The sequence below is a fragment of the Cervus elaphus genome, chromosome 19 (assembly GCF_910594005.1).
Source record: "Cervus elaphus chromosome 19, mCerEla1.1, whole genome shotgun sequence".
NCBI classification, from domain to species: domain Eukaryota; kingdom Metazoa; phylum Chordata; class Mammalia; order Artiodactyla; family Cervidae; genus Cervus; species Cervus elaphus.
This window is the reverse complement of record NC_057833.1, coordinates 82,701,829-82,722,437: the sequence shown is the minus strand read 5'-3', so window position 1 is coordinate 82,722,437 and position 20,609 is coordinate 82,701,829. Positions and strand designations below refer to the sequence as shown.

The following is a 20,609-nucleotide window of genomic DNA, read 5'->3' as shown; positions in this document are numbered from 1 at the left end:
GAAGAGGAACTAAAAAGCCTCTTGATGAAAGTGAAAGAGGAGAGTGAAAAAGTTGGCTTAAAGCTTAACATTCAGAAAACTAAGATCATGGCATCTGGTCCCATCACCTCATGGGAAATAGATGGGGAGACAGTGGAAACAGTGTCAGACTTTATTTTTTGGGGTCCAAAATCATTGCAGATGGTGATTGCAGCCATGAAATTAAAAGACGCTTACTCCTTGGAAGGAAAGTTATGACCAACCTAGACAGCATATTAAAAAGCAGAGACATTACTTTGCCAACAAAGGTCCGTCTGGTCAAGGCTATGGTTTTTCCAGTGGTCATGTATGGATGTGAGAGTTGGACTGTGAAAAAAGCTGAGTGCCAAAGGATTGATGCTTTTGAACTGTGGTGTTGGAGAAGACTCTTGAGGGTCCCGTGGACTGCAAGGAGATCCTACCAGTCCATCCTAAAGGAGATCAGTCCTGGGTGTTCATTGGAAGGACTGATGCTGAAGCTGAAATTGCAATACTTCGGCCACCTCATGCAAAGAGTTGACTCATTGGAAAAGACCCTGATGCTGGGAAGGATTGGGGGCAGGAGAAGAAGGGGACGACAGAGGATGAGATGGCTGGATGGCATCACCGACTTGATGGGCATGAGTCTGAGTAAACTCCGGGAGCTGGTTTACTCCAGATGGACAGGGAGGCTTGGCGTGCTGCGATTCATGGGTCTCAAAGAGTCAGACACGACTGAGCGACTGAAGTGAACTGCACTGAAATGCCAGACACTATGCTAAACCCTTTATATACATTCTATTAAGAACACAGACTGTACATGTATTTTTATCACATACAGTATTTTTTTAAATCTCCCAGTTGTTGGAGTGAAGAGTCATATTTTGCTCACTCCTATCACTGTCTTGACTTCTTTTTGAGAAAGTTTTTGCAGAAGGATCATTTCATAGTTTGATCTTAGCTTTCTCTTTACAATATCAGTATTTACAAAGTAATTTCTTTTAAAGCTTGGACAGTAGAAAAGCACGTTTCTATATATGTACCTCATGTAAACCCAATTCCAATTTCATCACCATTTCAGAAAGATGACGATTTTCTAATTTGAGTGATTCCAGCTGACCCAACATCTCCTGAGAAGGGGAAAGTAGAAAAAAAGAAATAAATGTGATGAATAAATCAAATGCATCTTAAAAAATTTTTCCACAAATTCCAAAAAGTTTCCACAAAACTTCACCTAATGAAAATTCCCCAAATTTTCATTAGGTGAAGTTACATTCTTCATTCATATATACAAATACTTCCTAAAAAGTTTTTTGAAGAGGTGTTTCAACATGAATTTGTACACATGCAATTAAGAGTATTATTCTAAACAGATCAATCCAGGCACTGGTGACTCTCTGGGACTCTTCTTTCTGGCCTCTGCCTCCAGCATCTCATAATCTGCCCTCCTTTCAAGGTAGTAGCTTATTCCTACTTGAAGATTCCTGCCTTCCTTGGCTTCCTACTTCTTTTGTGAGAACTATCTGGTTTTCTTCCTTTTTGTCTCTTTCATTTTTAGCATCATTCTGGCACCTTTTTACCCTAAATGAGTAGTTTCCTAAGTTGGGTTCAAGTCTCTCCTCTTCACACTCTATGCCTTCTCCTGCCTTCTGCTTACAATACCTAAGTCTCTTGGAGTTTCAAATGCCAACTTCATGTAAAGACTCCCACAGCTAAATGTCTTACCTTGATTTTAATCTTGCACTCCAGGCCTTCTGTGGAACTATTAGATATTTCCATATGAAAGTCCAGCTTTTATCTCAAAACCAGTGTCCCATCTGCCAGCTTCCCCATTTTGGGTACCTTTCATACAAATTCATTATCCCCCCCCAAACCTGCTCCTTATCTTTTCTGTATTTCATTAAAGAGCATCACTCTCTAATCAGTTGCCAAAGCCGGAATCCTAGTGACATCCTTCCCTAACTCTATCTAACTCGCTCTCCCTATCCAGTCAAATACAAAGCCTACTCAATCTTAACAGGCAAGTATCTCCAGAATGCGTCCATTTCCCTGGGTCTCCCCTGCGCAGTGCTCAGGCCACCACCTCACTGCTGTGACAGCATCTGAGTGGTCACTCTGCCTCCTTGCTTCTTCTACATACAACCACAGAAACTTTTTACTCCTGTTTAACCCATTCTCTACTGACCCCAAGATAACATGAAAACTCCTGTACAGGGCAGGCAGGCCCTTTAGGAGCTAATCCCTGCTTTCCCACCTCATCCCTCACCACTTGTCCCACCTGCCACAGTGAACATGGTAACCTTCACCACTCACCACAGAAATAGTCTTTTCACTTGTCTGAACTACTCTTAACTCCTGCCAATCTTCACTAGACTACTTGTTAGCCAGCCTAAAAAAGAGGATTCATAACAATTTACTGAATTAAACACTATGGAAATTGTAACTTTAATAAACTGAACCTTCATAAACAAACTTCAAATAAAGAAAATTCTTGTTCAAGTTTTACCTTATGCTCTACTGCTTTTTCTTCTGCCTTTTGTAGCTCCGCTTTGAGTCGCTTTTCCATGTCAGAAGAAGAACTTTTGGTGGAAGCAATAGTGATATCTCGCTGATGTAACTCTCGAGTTAGCTGGGAGATCTCCATCTTCATTCCTTCTAGTACAGAACTGTAGCTCTGTTCAGCCTGTAAAATCTGTTCTTTCAACTACAAAAAAATAGAAAGCATTAAAAATTGAGAGAAGACATGTTAGATAGAAAAATATAATATTAATAATAGAGTAATTTTTACCCTGCCTCAAGTCATAAATTTTCCCCTAATTAAATCTGCAAAAAATTAGCAATTTACCAAGCTGCATATCTGTACAGGTCAGGTGGTTATACCCACAATTATTTATTAGATCTCAAAACAGGGAGAGATTGCTGACTCAAATGCTGAGAACCAGCATCAGAAAACTGAAGCACACATTGTTTAGAGGACAGCATTTGTTACCTTCACTCTTTTTTTAGTTGCAAATCTAAAATTTTTGCTTATATGGTTTCCTGGTCCATAGAAGATAACAGAAAGAGAAGAAAAAACAGGGCTAGAAGTAATCTCAAAGAAGTAATAAAAAGAAATGACTCAACAAATAGGACAGCCAGGGCCCAATAACACAGAGACAAATTCCACAAACTTCAAATGCCAATGAGGATATGACTACCCACAGCACAGAAGAGAATACACATCCATCACCACCTTCAGTCAGTAAGAAAATACTAAATGCCACCTCAATTAATATGATCATGTGTTCATGCAAGCAAGAAGCTGTGTATCTTTTAGAAAATTTTTCATCAAGACACATTTAAAATAAAGTTGTAGAGTTCAAAGGGGGCAGGCTTCAGTTATCTTGAAAATACTTAAACGGCATCCCTGAGGATGACACAGAAAGATATTCTCCTAAGCACATTACAGGTACCCTACTCATGAGCATCAAAGGGCCTCTGGATGACATTTTTCTTATTAACTCCTATAACCTCCCAACCCACCGCTCAGTCTACAAACACAGCGGGGTCTGCCACTCTCACCTGCTTGATCTCAGCCCTGTACTCATTGTTGTGCACTTCCATCTTCTTTAGCTCTCCGTATTTCTCCATTAGCTCTTGACTCAGCTGTTTACATGTTGCACTCACAGATTCTAAGCTGCATGACAAAAATAAGGTCACATATTTAAAACAAAACAAAATCCTGAAGCCCACAAGTTGAGTTATCTAACTACTCTCTTAATGTCCAAGAAACAAACATCACTTTCTAACCCAAAATAAAACTCATTTCCAATTTCCGTATCAGTGGAGTCAGAGAAGTCCATGCCAATCCAAACTTTTGGGGAGATACTTTTGACTTCTGTGTTCACCTATATACCTCCTATCTGCTTAAAATATTACTGGTTACAAAATTCTAAATGTTATAACAACGTAGGCAGTTTTTTCTCTCTAGTTGTACATGACCGGGCATCATGTCAGTCTTCACCAAGCTTAATTACAATCCCATCCTACACACAGCTGCCAAAATAATCATGAGTTTCCAACCTGTCACCCTTACTTATCCCTCATCAGAATAAGAACCTCAGGGACACCATGCCTCTCCTATCTCATAGCTCATATCCACTATAAAGTCTTTTTGCTTCTAAATTGCTAGGCTTTACAGTCTGCCATGTGCCATGTGCTAAGCCTGACTTCTTTTCTTTTCACATACCACCCCCTTGACCACACAGCACCTCCCTCCACCACCTGACAATGGACAGTCAACACCCTTTCAAGAATCGAATCAGCATTTACCTGGAAAGAGCCACCCTGACCCTCAATCCCCAAAATCATCTTACAAACAGTCTGCTTTCAATTATTAAGAGTTTTAAGGTAGACACTTTCTAGAACTTTCACTTTAAATTGCTCTTAGGTCTTTTAACGTACATATTCTGTCTCTCAAACTACAAATTCTAGAATTAAAATAATATCTTTTACTTCTCACTTCCCTTTAACCTTGTCCACCATACCCTCGGGCCCTTCATCATTCGGTTCCAGACTGTTCAATAAAGGCTTAATAACTGTTAGATTGTTCCCCCACACAACCAATTTACCAGACAAGCTATCGTTCAAAATATCACCTTGGCAATACAACAATACAAAACAATCATGTATATTCCTCCAGTTCCTGTTTCAGGGAGTATTCTGTTCAAACTGAACAATACAAATAAGCTGTCTAAAAGAGTTCCTTTTTTTACTAGTCTTTTGATATAGAAAAATAATTTTTAAAGCCATTCAGTTTTATTACTGAACAGGGGTATTTGTATCCATTTATCCCAACTTTATTTCTAAAAATCCTAGAATGCTTATTATGTGGTACTTAGTATATGACTATAATATGTCAAATAAAACACTGAGGTAGAGAGAAGAAAAATCAGAAACAATCTTGTCCTCTCTAAAGATGGGAAAATCGAGGCCTGAAGAGAAAAAGGTGTTCCAGGTTGGCAGTGTGTCACAAGCAAGACACAAGTCCTCGGAATCTGCCGAAAGCATAGCAAAACATGTAAAAGATCACTAAAAAGTTAGTCAATGGAAAATCTATGATAAAAAATGTAAATATTAACTCTAATACCAATAACAACTTTGTTGTTGTTGTTTAGCCGCTAAATCGTGTCCACCTCTTTTGTGATCCCATGGATCCCCACCAGGCTCCTCTGTCCGTGGGATTTCTCAGGCAAGAATTCTGGAGTGTGTTGCCACACTTTCTCCAGGGGATCCTCCCAACTCAAGGATCTAACCTGTGTCTCCTTCTTTGGTACAAATGGATTCTTCACCTGCTGAGCCACCAGGGAAGCCACATCAGTAAGAATGTGCTGTGCTCTGCTTAGTTGTGTCCGACTCTTTGCGACCCCAGGGGTTGTAGCCCACCAGGCTCCTCTGTCTATGGGGATTCTCCAGGCAAGAATACTTGAGTGGGTTGCCAAGCCCTCCTCCAGGGGATCTTCCCAACCCAGGGATTGAACCCAGGTCTGCCGCATTGCAGGCGGATTCTTTACCGTCTGAGCCACCAGGGAAGCCCATCAATAAGAATACTAAACTTTATCTTATTCAATCTAGTGTGTGCACATATACTTCAGTAATGAGAATTAAGAATATCTTAAGTACTTCAAGGTGAGAAATAAAAACTGTGGATGCATGTATATTTACTATGCAAAGAAAATATTTAGTGGTTTCCAAAAACAGAAATAAAAGATATATTAGTTAGAGTAGGGACAAAAATTTGTTACTTAAAAAGGCAAAATGGAAAATTTTTGGTTGTTTTTTCCCTGCAGGCTAACAGTTTATATATTTTTATCTTCTACATGCAGAAAACTATTAGAGTACAAATGACTGTGATTTATGTTTAAAATAAAATAGCAAACTGCTCCCAATCAAAAAGTTCTGCAGTATGACCAAAAAAAAAAAAGTTCACCGTATAGTAATACAAGTGAGCTGGGCATAGGACAGCATAAATAAGGATTCAATCAACACACAAGGACATATCAACAGCATTTCAGAACAGAAGGAGCACCACATGTCCAACGAGACCTCCCCAAGAGAAGCTCCAGTGAGGTGGCTGGTAAAGGGGAAAGCCAGTCTAACTGAAGGCCTTCTGCATGGGAGAAATGTGAAGACATACAGAGAGTCAATATAGACACCTCTTGAAGAATTGGGTTTTGAAGAAGAGCAGAGAAATATGGAGGTAACTTGACAGGGATATAGAATTAAAGGAGGGTTTTCATCTTTTTCCCAAGATGAGGAATAGTAAAACATATTTTATACCAGGGGAAATGATTTAGCAGAGATTAAGAATTGACAATATATAAAAGAAAAGAAAAAACTGTAGAAACTATACATAAGTGGAATCTTAGAAGCACAGACATATCATCCATTGATTCATCCACTCTAACAGATTAAGGGCACAGACAGGTACAGGCTGACAGGTAGGTTTGGTGGTAAAAAGATTAGGAAGTTCTCCTTTAATTGAGATCAAAGTTCTCCTTTAATCTCAATGAAATCAGAAGTTAGGCCATTTGTGAAAGCTGGAGGAAAAAACAGGTTTTCATTTGTTATATTAGCTTACTTTATCAATACAATGATTGAAATAGTTTCTAACAATTTGAACATTGCTGAAATGCATGTAATTATCTACCTGCCTTCCAGACGCGTCACCTCTGCCTGCAGAAGCTCTTCACTAGTGTGGGTAAAATCCAGTTGGCAGAGCACGTTCTGTAAGTCCCCCTGCCCTTGAGAGGCATACCTCCTTTCTGCCAGAGGTTCCTCCAGCGATCTACAGGAAGACACAGGAGGACTGTTAAAGGCCTGTATCTTTGCAAACAAAAACAACACAGAGGCAGTTCATATTTTCCCAACTCTTTTTAGTAATGAAACTCTTCAGAATTCTTTAGTCTGTTTCCTGGTTTACCAAAAAAAAAAAAAGTTAGCTGACTGTATAGACCTCCTTCATCTTTGGCTGCAAAATATATAATCAATCTGATTTTGGTATTGACCATCTAGTGATGTCCATGTGTAGAGTCTTCTCTTATGTTGTTGGAAGAGGGTGTTTGCTATAAAGGGTGCGTTCTCTTGGCAAAACTCTATTAGCCTTTGACCTGCTTCTTTTTGTACTCCAAGGCCAAATTTGCCTGTTACTCCAGGTGTTTCTTGACATCCTACTTTTGCATTCCAATCCCCTATAATGAAAAGGACATCTTTTTGGGGTGTTACTTCTAGAAGGTCTTGTAGGTCTTCACAGAACCATTCAGCTTCTTCAGCATTACAGGGCAGGGCATAGACTTGGATTACTGTGATATTGAATGGTTTGCCTTGGAAACGAACAGAGATCATTCTATTGTTTTTGAGATTGCATCCAAGTACTGCATTTCAGACTCTTTCGTTGACATGATGGCTACTCCATTTCTTCTAAGGAATTCTTGTCCACAGTAGTAGATATAATGGTCATCTGAGTTAAATTCACCCATTCCAGTCTATTTTAGTTCACTGATTCCTGAAATGTCGATGTTCACTCTTGCTATCTCCTGTTTGATCACTTCAAATTTGCCTTGATTCATGGACTAAACATTCCAGGTTCCTATGCAGTATTGCTCTTTACCGTATCGGACTTTACTTCCATCACCAGCCACATCCACAACTGGGTCCTGTTTTTGCTTTGGTTCCCTCTCTTCCTTCTTTCTGGAGTTATTTCTCCAATGATCTCTAGTAGCATATTGGACACCTACCGACCTGGGGAGTTCATCTTTCAATGTCCTATCTTTTTGCCTTTTCATACTGTTCATGGGGTTCTCAAGGCAAGAATACTGAAGTGGTTTGCCATTCCCTTCTCCAGTGGAACACGTTTTGTCAGAACTCTCCATCATGACCTGTCCGTCTTGGTGGCCCTACATGGCATGGCTCATAGTTTCATTGAGTTAGACAAGGTTGTGGTCCATGTGATCAGTTTGGTTAGTTTTCTGTGATTGTGGTTTTCAGTCTGCCCTCTGATGGATAAGAATAAGAGGCTTATGGAAGCTTCCTGATGGGAGAGACTGACTGAGGGGGAAACTGGGTCTTATTCTGATGGGCGGGGCAGTGTTCAGTAAATCTTTAATCCAATTTTCTGTTGATATGGGTGGGCCCTCTTCCCCACCCCCCCCACCCCCTCCCAAGTTTCCTCCCTGTTGTTTGACCTGAGGCCAAACTATGGTGGAGGTAATGAAGATACTAGAGACTTCCTTCAAAAGGTTCCATGCACGCACTGCCGCACTCAGTGCCTCTGACCCTGCAGCAGGCCACCGCCAACCCACGCCTCTGCTGGAGACTCCTGGCCACTCACAGGCAAGTCTGGGTCAGCCTTTTGTGGGGTCACTGCTCCTTTCTCCTGGGTCCTGGTGCGCACAAGGTTTTGTTTGTGCCCTCTAACAGTCTGTTTCTCCAGCCCTGTGTAAGTTCTGGCCACTCCATGGTGGGGTTAATGGCGACCTCCTCCGAGAGGGCTTATGCCATACCCAGCTCTACTGCACCCAGAGCCCCTGCCTCCGCGGCAGGCCACTGCTGACCCGTACCTCTGCAGGAGACACTCAAACAGAGTTCTGCCTCAGTCTCTGTGGGATCTCTGGGTCCCAGTGGCACAAGGTTTGTTTGAGCCCTCCGAGCAGCTCTAGCCGGTATGGGGTTTGATTCTAAATGTGATTGTGCCCTCCTACTATCTTGCTAGGGCTTCTCCTCTGCCCTTGGACGTGGGGTATCTTTTTGGTGGGAGTCAGCATTCTTCTATTGACGGTTGCTCAGCAGCAAGTTGTAATTTTGGAGTTCTCGCAGAATATGAACACACGTCCTTACCAGCTACTAATCATGACCTATTTTACCAAAGAAGGTAGGCCTCCCAGGAGACATGAAACTATAATTCCTTTCACGTTTGGAGTTTCAGCAAGGGTACAAATTAACAGGAGACAGAGAGAGAATAGTCACTAAGTCATGTCTGACTCTTTACAACCCCATGGACTGTAGCCTGCCAGGCTCCTCTGTCCATGGGATCATCCTGGCAAAAATAATGGCGTGGGTTGTCATTTCCTCCTCCAGAGGATCTTTCCAACCCAAGGGGTTGAACCCACGTCTCCTACATTGGTAGGTGGATTCTTTACCACTGCACCACCTGGGAAGCCCATACAGATTGACAAAAGGGTTTCTAAGTTTCTAAACATCAGAGTTTCTTGGTTAGGGGACCCAAACTGAAGGTAGAAAAAAATAACCATACAATATTATCTAATATTTTAGATACCTAAAAATTTAAATTTTTAAATTTAAAAATTTTAAATTTAAAAAATTAAATTTTTAAATATAAAAAATACCTAAAAATTTAAATCAGAATTTAAATTAAATTTAAATTTATTTAATATATTTAATATTTATTTAAATTTTTATTAAATTTAATAAAATTAAATTTAATATTTATTTAAATTTAATTTTTAATGTAATATATTTAATATATAAACTTAATAAATTTATATGTTAAATTAAATTTAAATTAAATCAAAATTTAAAAATTAAATTAAGATACCTAAAAATTTAAATTTTTAAATTTAAAAAAACTTTAAATTTAAAAAATTTAAATTTTTAAATATAAAAAATACCTAAAAATTTAAATCAGAAATTAAAATAAAGAAAACCTATAATATGATCAAGCACAAAATTATGAATATGTAATATTAAAAACCATGTTCAATGCCAAACTACCCCGTCGCTAAGACTAATAATATTTAAGGTTATACCTTATAGTCTCTACTGTGTGTTGAGTGTCAACTGCCTTTAATTTTGCTTGTAGCTTCTCCTTTTGTATTCTTGCATCATGGATAAAATTTTCTTGAGTCTGAAGAGCTGCCTTCAATTCTCTCTTTTCTTCTTGCAGAACCTGTAAAAATACTCAGAAAAAAAGTCAGTTTTTCTATTTCATGAGAAAAGGAAGCCAGGCAGTCAAACTGTAAATTATGTAACAGATATAATATTAATAGGCTCATTATTAATATCTGATCCTGTTATTTTGCAGATGGTGATTGCAGCCATGAAATTAAAAGACGCTTACTCCTTGGAAGGAAAGTTATAACCAACCTAGACAGCATATTAAAAAGCAGAGACATTACTTTGTCAACAAAGGTTCATCTAGTCAAGGCTATGGTTTTCCAGTGGTCATGTATGGATGTGAGAGTTGGACTGTGAAGAAAGCTGAGCACCAAAGAATTGATACTTTTGAACTGTGGTGTTGGAGAAGACTCTTGAGAGTCCCCTGGACTGTAAGGAGATCCAATCAGTCCATCCTAAAGGAGATCAGTCCTAGGTGTTCATTGGAAGGTCTGACGTTGAAGCTGAAACTCCAATACTTTGGCCACCTGATGCAAAGAGCTGACTCATTTGAAAAGACCCTGATGCTGGGAAAGATTGAAGGCAGGAGGAGAAGGGGTTGACAGAGGATGAGATGATTGGATGGCATCACCGACTCAATGGCCATGGATTTGGGTGTACTCAAGGAGTTGGTGGTGGACAGGGAGGCCTGGCGTGCTGCAGTTCATGGGGTCGCAAAGAGTTGGACACGACTGAGCGACTGAACTAAACTGAACTGATCCTGTTATTAATATCAATATCTGATCCATTGGCTACAGAGTAGGTAAGAAACTGCAGACTTTGGAACCTATTTCTAGGTTAATTAGTCTCTCTTAAAACATACATGCACACATTTCCTCGGTTATAGTACAAAACAATTTAAAAATATACCTCTAGCAGTTTTTCAGATTCCCTCAATTTTTCTTCTTTCTGTCGCTGCTCTTGCATAATTGTCATATTGGTTCCAACCAAGTCATTGACTCTCATGGTGAGGCGCTCTATTTCCAGCTCATTGGCACAGATAGTATCATTGGCCCGCTCCAGCTTACTGCTCAGGTGCTGAATTTCCGACTGGCTGGACAGTTCCACAGACTCTAATTTTTGTTTCCGATTGGCAAGCTGAGCCTAAAAACACACAAATTACCAATTGGTAAAAGTAAAAGAATAATCAATGAACAAGGAAGACTAAAATGAAACTAAGTTTTACCTCCATAAAAACATACAGCAATAGATCATTAAAAATATATAATTCATTCACCAGTCCAGTCAAAAAATGGACAAAAATTTAAGCAGACATTTCTCCAAAGAAGACATACAGATGGCCAATACACACATGAAAAGATGCTCACATCACTCATTATTAGAGAAATACAAATCAAAACTACAATGAGGTATCATCTCATACCAATCAGAATGGTCATCAGCAAAAAAACCTACAAACAATAAATGCTAGACAGGATGTAGAGAAAACAGGACCCTGCTGCACTGTTGGTGGGAACGTAAACTGGCACTGCCACTGCAGTGTGGAGACTCATAACAAACTAGGAATAAACCACCGTGTAGTGGTGGTTTAGTTGCGAAGTCGTGTCAGGCTCTTGTGACCCCATGGACTGTAGCCCTCCAAGCTCCTTTGTCCATGGGATTTCCCAGGCAAGACTATTAGACTGGGTTGCCATTTTCTTCAGGCAATATTCCCAATCCAGGGATCGAACCCATGACCCTTGCGTAGAAGGTGGTCTCCTGAATTGCAGGCAGATTCTTTATCACTTACCCACTAGGGAAGCCCCCAGACTACCATATGACCTAGCAATCCCACTACTGGGCATATACCCTGAGAAAGCCACAATTCAAAATGACACATGTACCCCAGTGTTCATCACAGCACTATTTACAACAGGCAGGACATGGAAGCAACCAAGATGTCCATCAACAAATGAATAGATAAAGAAGTTGTGGTATAATGGAATACACTCAGTCATAAAAAAGAATAAATTTGAGTCAGTTGTAGTGAGGTAGATGAACCTAGAGCCTCTTATATAGAGTGAAGTAAGTCAGAAAGAAAAAAACAAGTATTATATATTAACACAGATATATGGAATCTAGAAAAATGGTACTGATGAACCTAGTAGGGAACTGACTTGACACAGTGGGGGAAGGTGAGAGTGAGATGAATTGAGCAAGTACCACTGACATACATACACTAGCATGTGTAAAATAGATAGTCAGTGGAAACTTGCTATATAATACAGGGAGCCCAGTCTGGTGCTCTGTGATGGCCTAGAGGAGTGAGATGGGGGGAGGGGAGGAAGGCTCAGTGCAGAGGGATATATATAAAATAACGACTGATTCACACTGTTGTATGGCAGAAACTGACACAACAATGTAAAGCAATTTTCACCAATCAAAAAAAATTTATAAAGCTAGAAATAAAAATAAAGCAGTTGTGGTACATATACAAAATGGAATATTACTCAGCCATAAAAAGGAATGAATTTGAGTAGTTTTAGTGAGGTAGATGAACCTAGAGCCTATTATACAAGTGAAGTAAGCCAGAAAGAGAAAAACAGATATCATATATTAATGCATATATATGGCATCTAGAAAAATAGTACTGATGAACCTATTTACAGAGAAATGGAAATGCAGATGTAAAGAACAAACTGGCAGACAAGGCATGGGAAGGAGAGGGTGGGACAGACTGAGAAAGTAGCACTGACATATATACACCATCATGTGTAAAGCAGGTAACTTTCCTAGCGGGAAGCTGCTGTGTAACACAGGGAGCCCAGTCTATGACAGCGTAGAGGGGTGGAGTGAGGCAGGTAGGGAGGCTCGAGAGAGCGGTGATACATATATAATTATGACTGATTCACACTGATGTACTACAGAGACCACCACACATTGTAAAGCAATTGTTCTCCAATTAAAAAATAATATACATACATATATATGTGTGTATATATAATATATTCATGATAGAAAAAAAACCTCCATGATAAAAACTAGGAATAGTGAGGAACTTTCTCAACTTATAAAGACTTTCTACAGAAACCATACAGCTAACATTACACTTAATGTTGGGAAACTTGACACTTTCCCACAAAGATCAGATATAAGGCAATGATCTAGCCTCACATCACTCCTTTTCAACATCACAGTGGATGTCCTAGTTAATGCAGTAAGGCAAGAAAAGGAAATAAAAGGTATACAGATCAGGAAAGAAGTCATAAAACTACCTTTATCCACAGATGATGTGATCATCTATGTAGAACATCTGAAAGAAGCAGCCAAAAAAATAAAAAATCCCCTTAAGTTAAAAAGTAACTATAGCAAGGTTGCAAGATATAAGATTAATAGATAAAAGTCAACCATTTTCCTATACGCCAAAAGTAAACATGTGGAATTTAAATTAAAAACAAAATACTGGACTTTCCCAGTAGTCCAGTGGTTAAGAATCTGCCTTGCAACACAGAGGACACAGGTTCAATCCCTGGTCAGGCAGCTAAGATCCCACATGCCTTGGAGCAACTAAGCCCATGCACCACAACTACGGAGGCCGGTGTGATGCTGCAACTAAGACCCGTTGCAGCCAAATGAATAAAATAAAAATTAAAAAACAAAAAACCACAGCACTATTTATATTAACACCTAAAGAAATTACTTAAGTATAAATCTAATAAAATATGTACAAGATCTATAAGAGAAGAACTACAGAACTCTGATGAACGATATCAAAGAATAAATGGAGATATTCCATGTTCATGAAAAGAAAGAATCAATACTGTCAAAGTGTCAGTTCTTCACAATATTATCTATGAATTCAATATGATCCCAATCAAAATATCAGCAAGTTATCAATATTTTGTGAGTATCAACAAAACTGACTCTAAAGTTCACAAGGAGAGGCAAAGAGTCAGTCAACACAATATCAAAAGAGAAGAACAAAGTTGGCTGACTGGTGTTACCTAGTTTCAAGATTTACTATAAAGCTATAGTAATCAACAGTGTAGTATCAGCAAGAGAATAGACAAATAGATTAAGGGAACAGAATACAGAGCCCAGAAATTGACCCTTACAGTCAACTGATCTTTGATAAAAGAGCAAAGGTAGTAAGATGGAGTAAAGACAGTCTCTTCAACAAATGGTGCTGGAATAACTGGACATCTATATGCAAAAAAAAAGAAAAATGACATGTCTGACAAAGGCTTTACACTCTCCACAAAAATGAATTAAAATGGATCACAGACCTAAATGTAAAATGCAAAACTTACAAAACTCTCGGAAGATAATATAGGAGAAAATGTAGCTAACTTTGGGTATAGCGGTACCTTTGTAAATACAACACCAAAGACATGATCCCTGAAAGAAATAACCAATAAGCTGAAATTCATTAAAATTAAAAACTTTTGCTCTGTAAAAGACAATGTCAAGAGAATGAGAAGACAAGCCACTTTAGCAACTGTCTCATGGACCTGTAGTACACAATTCCTGTAGATTTGGATGATTTTCAGGCTTTGTATCCCAGCTACACTGGTTTTTAACTCCCAACTTTCTAGTTTTTCACAAGTTTAATTCCAGCATCCTGAAAGGTACTTCATCTTCACACTGAAGATAGACATAAATCATTTGTGTTAGTAAAACTTCCCTTATTCTAAATATTTTTAAAAGGTAAAGCACACAATTTTATTTTAGAAATTTAAGTGAAAATGTCTCTGGGAAATCTATCTGCTGTGGATTTAAAGATTTTATTGTATACAGTACAGCGCCAAAATCCTACTGTGGTCACATAAAGCAGATGCTCAATGATGCCCATAAGTCAGAGAGAGGGCGGGAAGAGAAAGACAAAGAGGCAGAAAAACAGTGTTTATGTAAATTACAGACGAAGATTCCAGCATAAAGAATCAAAAACTTTTTACCACATTCCTACAATAGTGTGAAAAAAAAACATCAAATAGGTTTAGATGCACAGAAATAACTACCAGGATACAACAGCCTCCAAACTTTTAAAATACCACATAAACTACCCACCTCAACAAGGGGAAACCTTACACAGAATTCTGAACAGAATAAAACACTGAAAATATTGGATGACAGTGGTGAGAGAGAGAGCCCAGCTTACTGAACCTCCCAACTCTACTTTAAATTGCACAGTAGCCCTGGGGCTTGGCAGAACACAGCTAGAAAACCACCGCTCAACTGGATGCTCAGGATGAAAGACAATACATGATTGCAGAATATTAGCATTGTCTCTTTAACACTGTAATAGCTATTTAACATTCAGTTCAAATCTGTGATCTTAAAGTAAACTGGTGTTGAAATTAATAGTTTAACTAAGTTATAGTTTAACCAGCGAGTCTAGATTTGATACATAAAAACTAACCAATCTTAGTTCTACAGCATCAAAAATACAGCCTTTTTTTCCTTTTTTTTACATTGAAATACAGATGACATACAGTATGTTAGTTTCAGGTATAAAACATAGTGATTCAACACATATACATTATTATTGATCACCATGACAAGACTAATAGCCATCTGTCACTATACAAAGCTATTACAATATTATAAACTGTATTTCCTAAGCTGCACATCACATTCCATGACTTATTTCATAACTGGAAATTTAAATTAATTTCTTTCACCTATTTTGCCCAACTCCCCTCATCCTCTCCTCCATGACAACTACCAGTTTGTTCTCTGGATCTATGAGTCTGTTTCTGCTTTGTTTCATCTCTTAGATTCCACATGTAAGTGAAGTCATATGGAATTTGTTTTTCTCTGTCTTATTTCTCTTAGCAATATATCCTCCAGGGACATCCACATGCTGCAAATGGTAAAATTTCATTCTTTTTTATGACTCATATACCACATTTTCTTTATCCATGCATCTATCAATGGGCACTTGGGTTGCCTCTGTATCTTTATTACTGTGAATAATGATGCAAAGAACATAGGGGTGCACATATCCTTTTGAATTAGTCTTTTTTTGGAAAAATGGCCAGATTGTTAGATCATATGGTAGTTCCTTTTTTAATTTTTAAGGAATCTCTATGCTGTGCTCCCAATTTATATTCCCACCAACATTGCATGGGGGTTTCCCAGATGGCACAATAAAGAATCTGCCTGTCAATGCAGGAGACACAAGAGACTTGGGTTCAATTCCTGGGTCAGGAAGATCTCCCCGAGCAGGAAATGGCAACCCACTCCAGTATTGTTGCCTGGAAAATTCCACGGACAGAGGAGCCTGGTGGGCTACAATCCATGGGGTTGCAACAGTTGGACATGACAGTACACACACATAACTGTGCATGAGGGTTCCCCTCTCTCTTCCTCAACACTTATTTGTTACCTTTGGATAATAGGCATTCTGACAGGTGTGAGATGGTATCTCACTATGGTTTTGAATTGCATTTTCCTGATGATTAGTGATGCTGAATATCTTTTCTCAAGTCTGTATGTCTCCTTTGGACAAATGTCTATTCAACTCCTCTGCCAATTTTTTTATATCAGGTTGTTTTTTGACCTTGACCTCTTTAAGTTCTTTGTATATTTTAGATATTAAACTCCTTATAAAATAAATCATTTGCAAATATGTTCTCCAATTCAATTTTCTTGGACACTAAAATCACTGCAGATGATGACTACAGCCATGAAATTAAAAGAGGCTTGCTCCTTGAAAGAAAAGCTATGACAAACCTAGACAGCATATTAAAAAGCAGAAACATTATTTTGCTGACAAAGATTCATCAAGTCAAAGTTATGGTTTTTCCAGTAGTCATGTATGGATGTAAGAGTTGGACCATAAAGAAAGCTGAGCGCCAAAGAAATGATGCTTTTGAACTGTGGTGTTTGTTGGAGAAGACTCTTGAGAGTCCCCTGGACTGCAAGGAAATCAAACTAGTCAATCATAAAGGAAATCAACCCTGAATATTTACTGGAAGGACTGATGCTGAAGCTGAAACTCCAATACTTCAGCCACCTGATGCAAAGAACTGCCCCATCTTCTGATGCTGGGAAAGATTGAAGGCAGGAGGAGAAATGGACAACAGAGGATGAGATGGTTCGATGGCATCACCGACTCAATGGACATGAGTCTGAGCAAGCTCCAGAAGTTGATGATGGACAGGGAAGCCTGATGTGCTGCAGTCCATGGGGTCACAGAGTTGGACACGACTGAGTGACTGAACTGATTCAGCAACATACCTCTTTATTTTGTTGATAGTTCCTCTGCTATCAGTTCCTGTGCAAGGCTTTTTAGTTAGATATAGTTCCACTTGTTTATTTTTACTTTTGTTTACCTTGCCTGAAGACACAGATCCAAATATATATATATACATATACATATATATGTATACACACACACACACACACACACACACACACACACACATATTGCTAAGAACAATGCCAAAGAATATGTTGCCTATGTTTTCTTTTAGGAGTTTTATGCTTTCAGGTTTCACATTTATGTGTCATCTATTTTGAGTTTATTTTTATATATGGTATTCTTTTTTCCCAGCACCATTTTTTGAAGAGACTGTTTTTTCCCCCATTGTATATTCTGGGCTTCCTTGTCATAAATTAGTTCACTTCCGTTCAGCCACTCAGTTGTGTCCAACTCTTTGCAACACCATGGACTGCAGCACACCAGGCTTCCCTGTCTATCACCAACTCTCGGAGCTTGCTCAAACTCAGTCCATCGAGTTAGTGATGCATCCAACCATCTTATCCTCTACCGTCCCCTTCTCTTCCTGCCATCATTCTTTCCTAGCACGAGGGTCTTTTTAATGAGTCAGTTCTTTCCATCAGGTGGCCAAAGTATTGGAGCTTCAGCTTAAGCATCAGTCCTTCCAATGAATCATTCAGGACTGATTTCCTTTAGGATGGACTGGTTTGATCTCCTTGCAACTCAAGGGACTCTCAAAGAGTCTTCTCCAACACCACAGTTCAAAAGCATCAATTCTTTGGTGTTCAGCTTTATGATCCAACTCTTACATCCATACATAACTACTGGAAAAACCATAGCTCTGACTAGACTGACCTTTGTCAGCAAAGAAATGTCTCTGCTTTCTAATATGTTGTCTAGGTTGGTCACAGCTTTTCTTCCAAGGAGTAAGCGTCTTTTAATTTCATGGCTGCAGTCACCATCTGCAGTGATTTTGGAGCCCAAGAAAATGAAGTCTGTCACTGTTTCCATTGTTTCCCCATCTATCTGCCATGAAGTGATGGGACCAGATACCATGATCTTACTTTTCTGAATGTTGAGTTTTAAGTCGACTTTTTCACTCTCCTCTTTCACTTTCATCGAGAGGCTCTTTAGTTCTTCTTCACTTTCTGCCATAAGGGTGGGGTCATCTACATACCTGAGGTTATTAATATTTCTCCTGTCAATCTTGATTCCAGCGTGTGCTTCATCAAGCCCATCATTTCACATGATGTACTTTGCATCTAAGTTAAATAAACAGGGTGACAATATACGGCCTTGATGTGCTCCTTTCCCAATTTATATGGTCATAAGTTAATGACCATATAAATTAATGACCATATAAATGTAAATTTATTTCTGGGCTCTCTATTTGGCCCATTGATCTGTGTCTGTATTTATGCCAGCACCATATACTTTTGATTACTATAGATTTGTACAATAGTTTGAAATCAGGGAATATGATAATTCCAACATTCTTTTTCTTTCTTAAGATCACTTTAGCTCTTTGGGGTTTGGTTTTGTGTGTGTGTGATTCTATATAAACTTTAGATTTATCTGTTCCAGTTCTGTGCAAAATGTCATTGGAATTTTGATAAGGACTGCACTGAATGTGTAAACTGCTTTAGGTGGTATGGACATTTTAATAGTATTAATTCTTCTAATCCGTGAGCATGTGTATCTTTCAATTTATTTATGTCATCTCCATCTGCAATTTCTGTCAACATCTTAGTTTTCAAAGTACAAGTGTTTCACATTTTTGGTATTTTAAACTTTTAAACTTTTTGATGCAGTTGTAAATGGGCCTGAAATCTTAAATTTCTCTGATAGTACATGATTAATGTCCAAAAAAGCAACACATTTCTGTATATTGATTCTTGTAGACATCACCTTTACTGAATTCATTAGTTGTAGCCTTTTTAAAAAATTATTACTATCGTGGAGGCTTTAGGGTTTTCTGTATGTAGTAACATATCACCTGCAAACAGTTTTTCTTCTTCCTTTCCAGTCTGGGTGCCTTTTATCTTTTTCTTGCCTGATTGCAATGGTTAGGATTCCTAAAACTATGTTGAATAAAACTGGTGAGGATGGGCATCTTTGTGTGTTTCCTAATCTTAGTAGAAAAGCTTTCAGCCTTTCAGCTGAATATTATTCTAGCTGTGGGTTTCTCATATATTGTTGTTGTTCAGTCACTAAGTCATGTCCAACTCTTTGCCACCCTATGAACTGCAGCATGCCAAGTTTCTCTGTCCATTACCATATCCCTGAGTTTCTTCAAATCCATCCCCATTGAGTCACTGATGCCATTCAACCATCTCATCTTCTGTTAGCCCCTTCTCTTGCCCTCAATTTTCCCCAGCATCAGGGCCTTTTCCAATGAGTTAGCTCTTTGCATCAGGTGGCCAAAATATTGAACCTTTGTCAGCAAAATGATGTGTGTGCTTCTTAATACGCTGTTTAGGTTTGTCATAGCTTTTCTTCCAAGGAGCATCTTTTAATTTCATGGCTGCAGTCATCATCTGCATTGATCCTGGAGCCCAAGAAAACAAAATGTCACTGCCTTCACTTTCCCCCTTTCTATTTACCCTGAAGTAATGGGACTGGATGCCATGATCTTATTTTTTTGAATGTTGAGTTTTTTTCACTCTCCTCTTCCAGCTTCGTCATGAGGTTTTTTAGTTCCTCTTCACTTTCTTCCATTAGATAGTGTCACCTGCATATTTAAGGCTGCTTGTGTTTCTCCTGGCAATCTTGATTCCAGCTTGTGACTCATCCAGCCTGGCATTTCACATGATGTACTCTGCATATAAGTTAAATAAGCAGGGTGACAATATACAGCCTTGATGTACTTTTCCCCCTAATTTTGAACCAGTCTATTGTTTCATGTCAGGTTCTATTGCTTCTTGACCTGCACACAGGTTTCTCATGAGGCAGGTAAGGTGGTCTAATATGCTCATCTCTTTAAGAATCTTCCACAGTTTGTTGTCATCCACACTGTCAAAGGCTTCAGTGTAGTCAGTGAAGCAGAAGCAGATGGACGTTGGCAACTGGATCTCTAGTTCCACTGCCTTTTCTAAACCCAGCTTGTACATCTGGGAGTCCTTGGTTCATGTACTATTGAAGCCTGGCTTGAAGGATTTTAAGCATTACCTTGCTAACATGTGAAATGAGCACAAGTATATGGTAGTCTGAACATTCTTTGGCCTTGTCCTTCTCTGGGATTGAAATGAAAATTGACCTTTTTCAGTCCTGTGGCCACTGCTGAGTTTTCCAAATTTGCTGGCATATTGAGTCCAGCACTTTAACAGCATCATCTTTAAGGATTGTGAAGAGCTGAGCTAGAATTCCATCACCTCCACTAGTTTTGTTCATAGTGATGCTTCCTAAGGCCCACTTGATTTCACAGTCCAGGATGTCTGGCTCTAGAGAGTGACCACACCATCACAGTTATCTGGGTCATTAAGACCTTTTTGTACAGTTCTTATGTGTATTCTTGCCA

The 20,609-nt window shown here is 38.8% G+C and overlaps 1 protein-coding gene across 12 annotated transcripts in view; it reads right to left on the bottom strand.

Annotated features, from left to right (window-relative positions):
- Window positions 1–20,609, bottom strand: part of CEP63 (centrosomal protein 63) — a 79,442-nt gene that overhangs the window by 9,309 nt on the left and 49,524 nt on the right. For all 12 annotated transcript variants that reach the window (XM_043874353.1, XM_043874356.1, XM_043874357.1 and 9 more), the window contains 6 exons: window positions 10,798–11,031; window positions 9,801–9,940; window positions 6,686–6,823; window positions 3,559–3,673; window positions 2,504–2,701; window positions 1,041–1,127 (listed from right to left, as the gene is read on the bottom strand). In XM_043874353.1, the coding sequence (XP_043730288.1) occupies window positions 1,041–1,127; window positions 2,504–2,701; window positions 3,559–3,673; window positions 6,686–6,823; window positions 9,801–9,940; window positions 10,798–11,031 (912 nt within the window). The remainder of the gene's footprint in view (window positions 1–1,040; window positions 1,128–2,503; window positions 2,702–3,558; window positions 3,674–6,685; window positions 6,824–9,800; window positions 9,941–10,797; window positions 11,032–20,609) is intronic.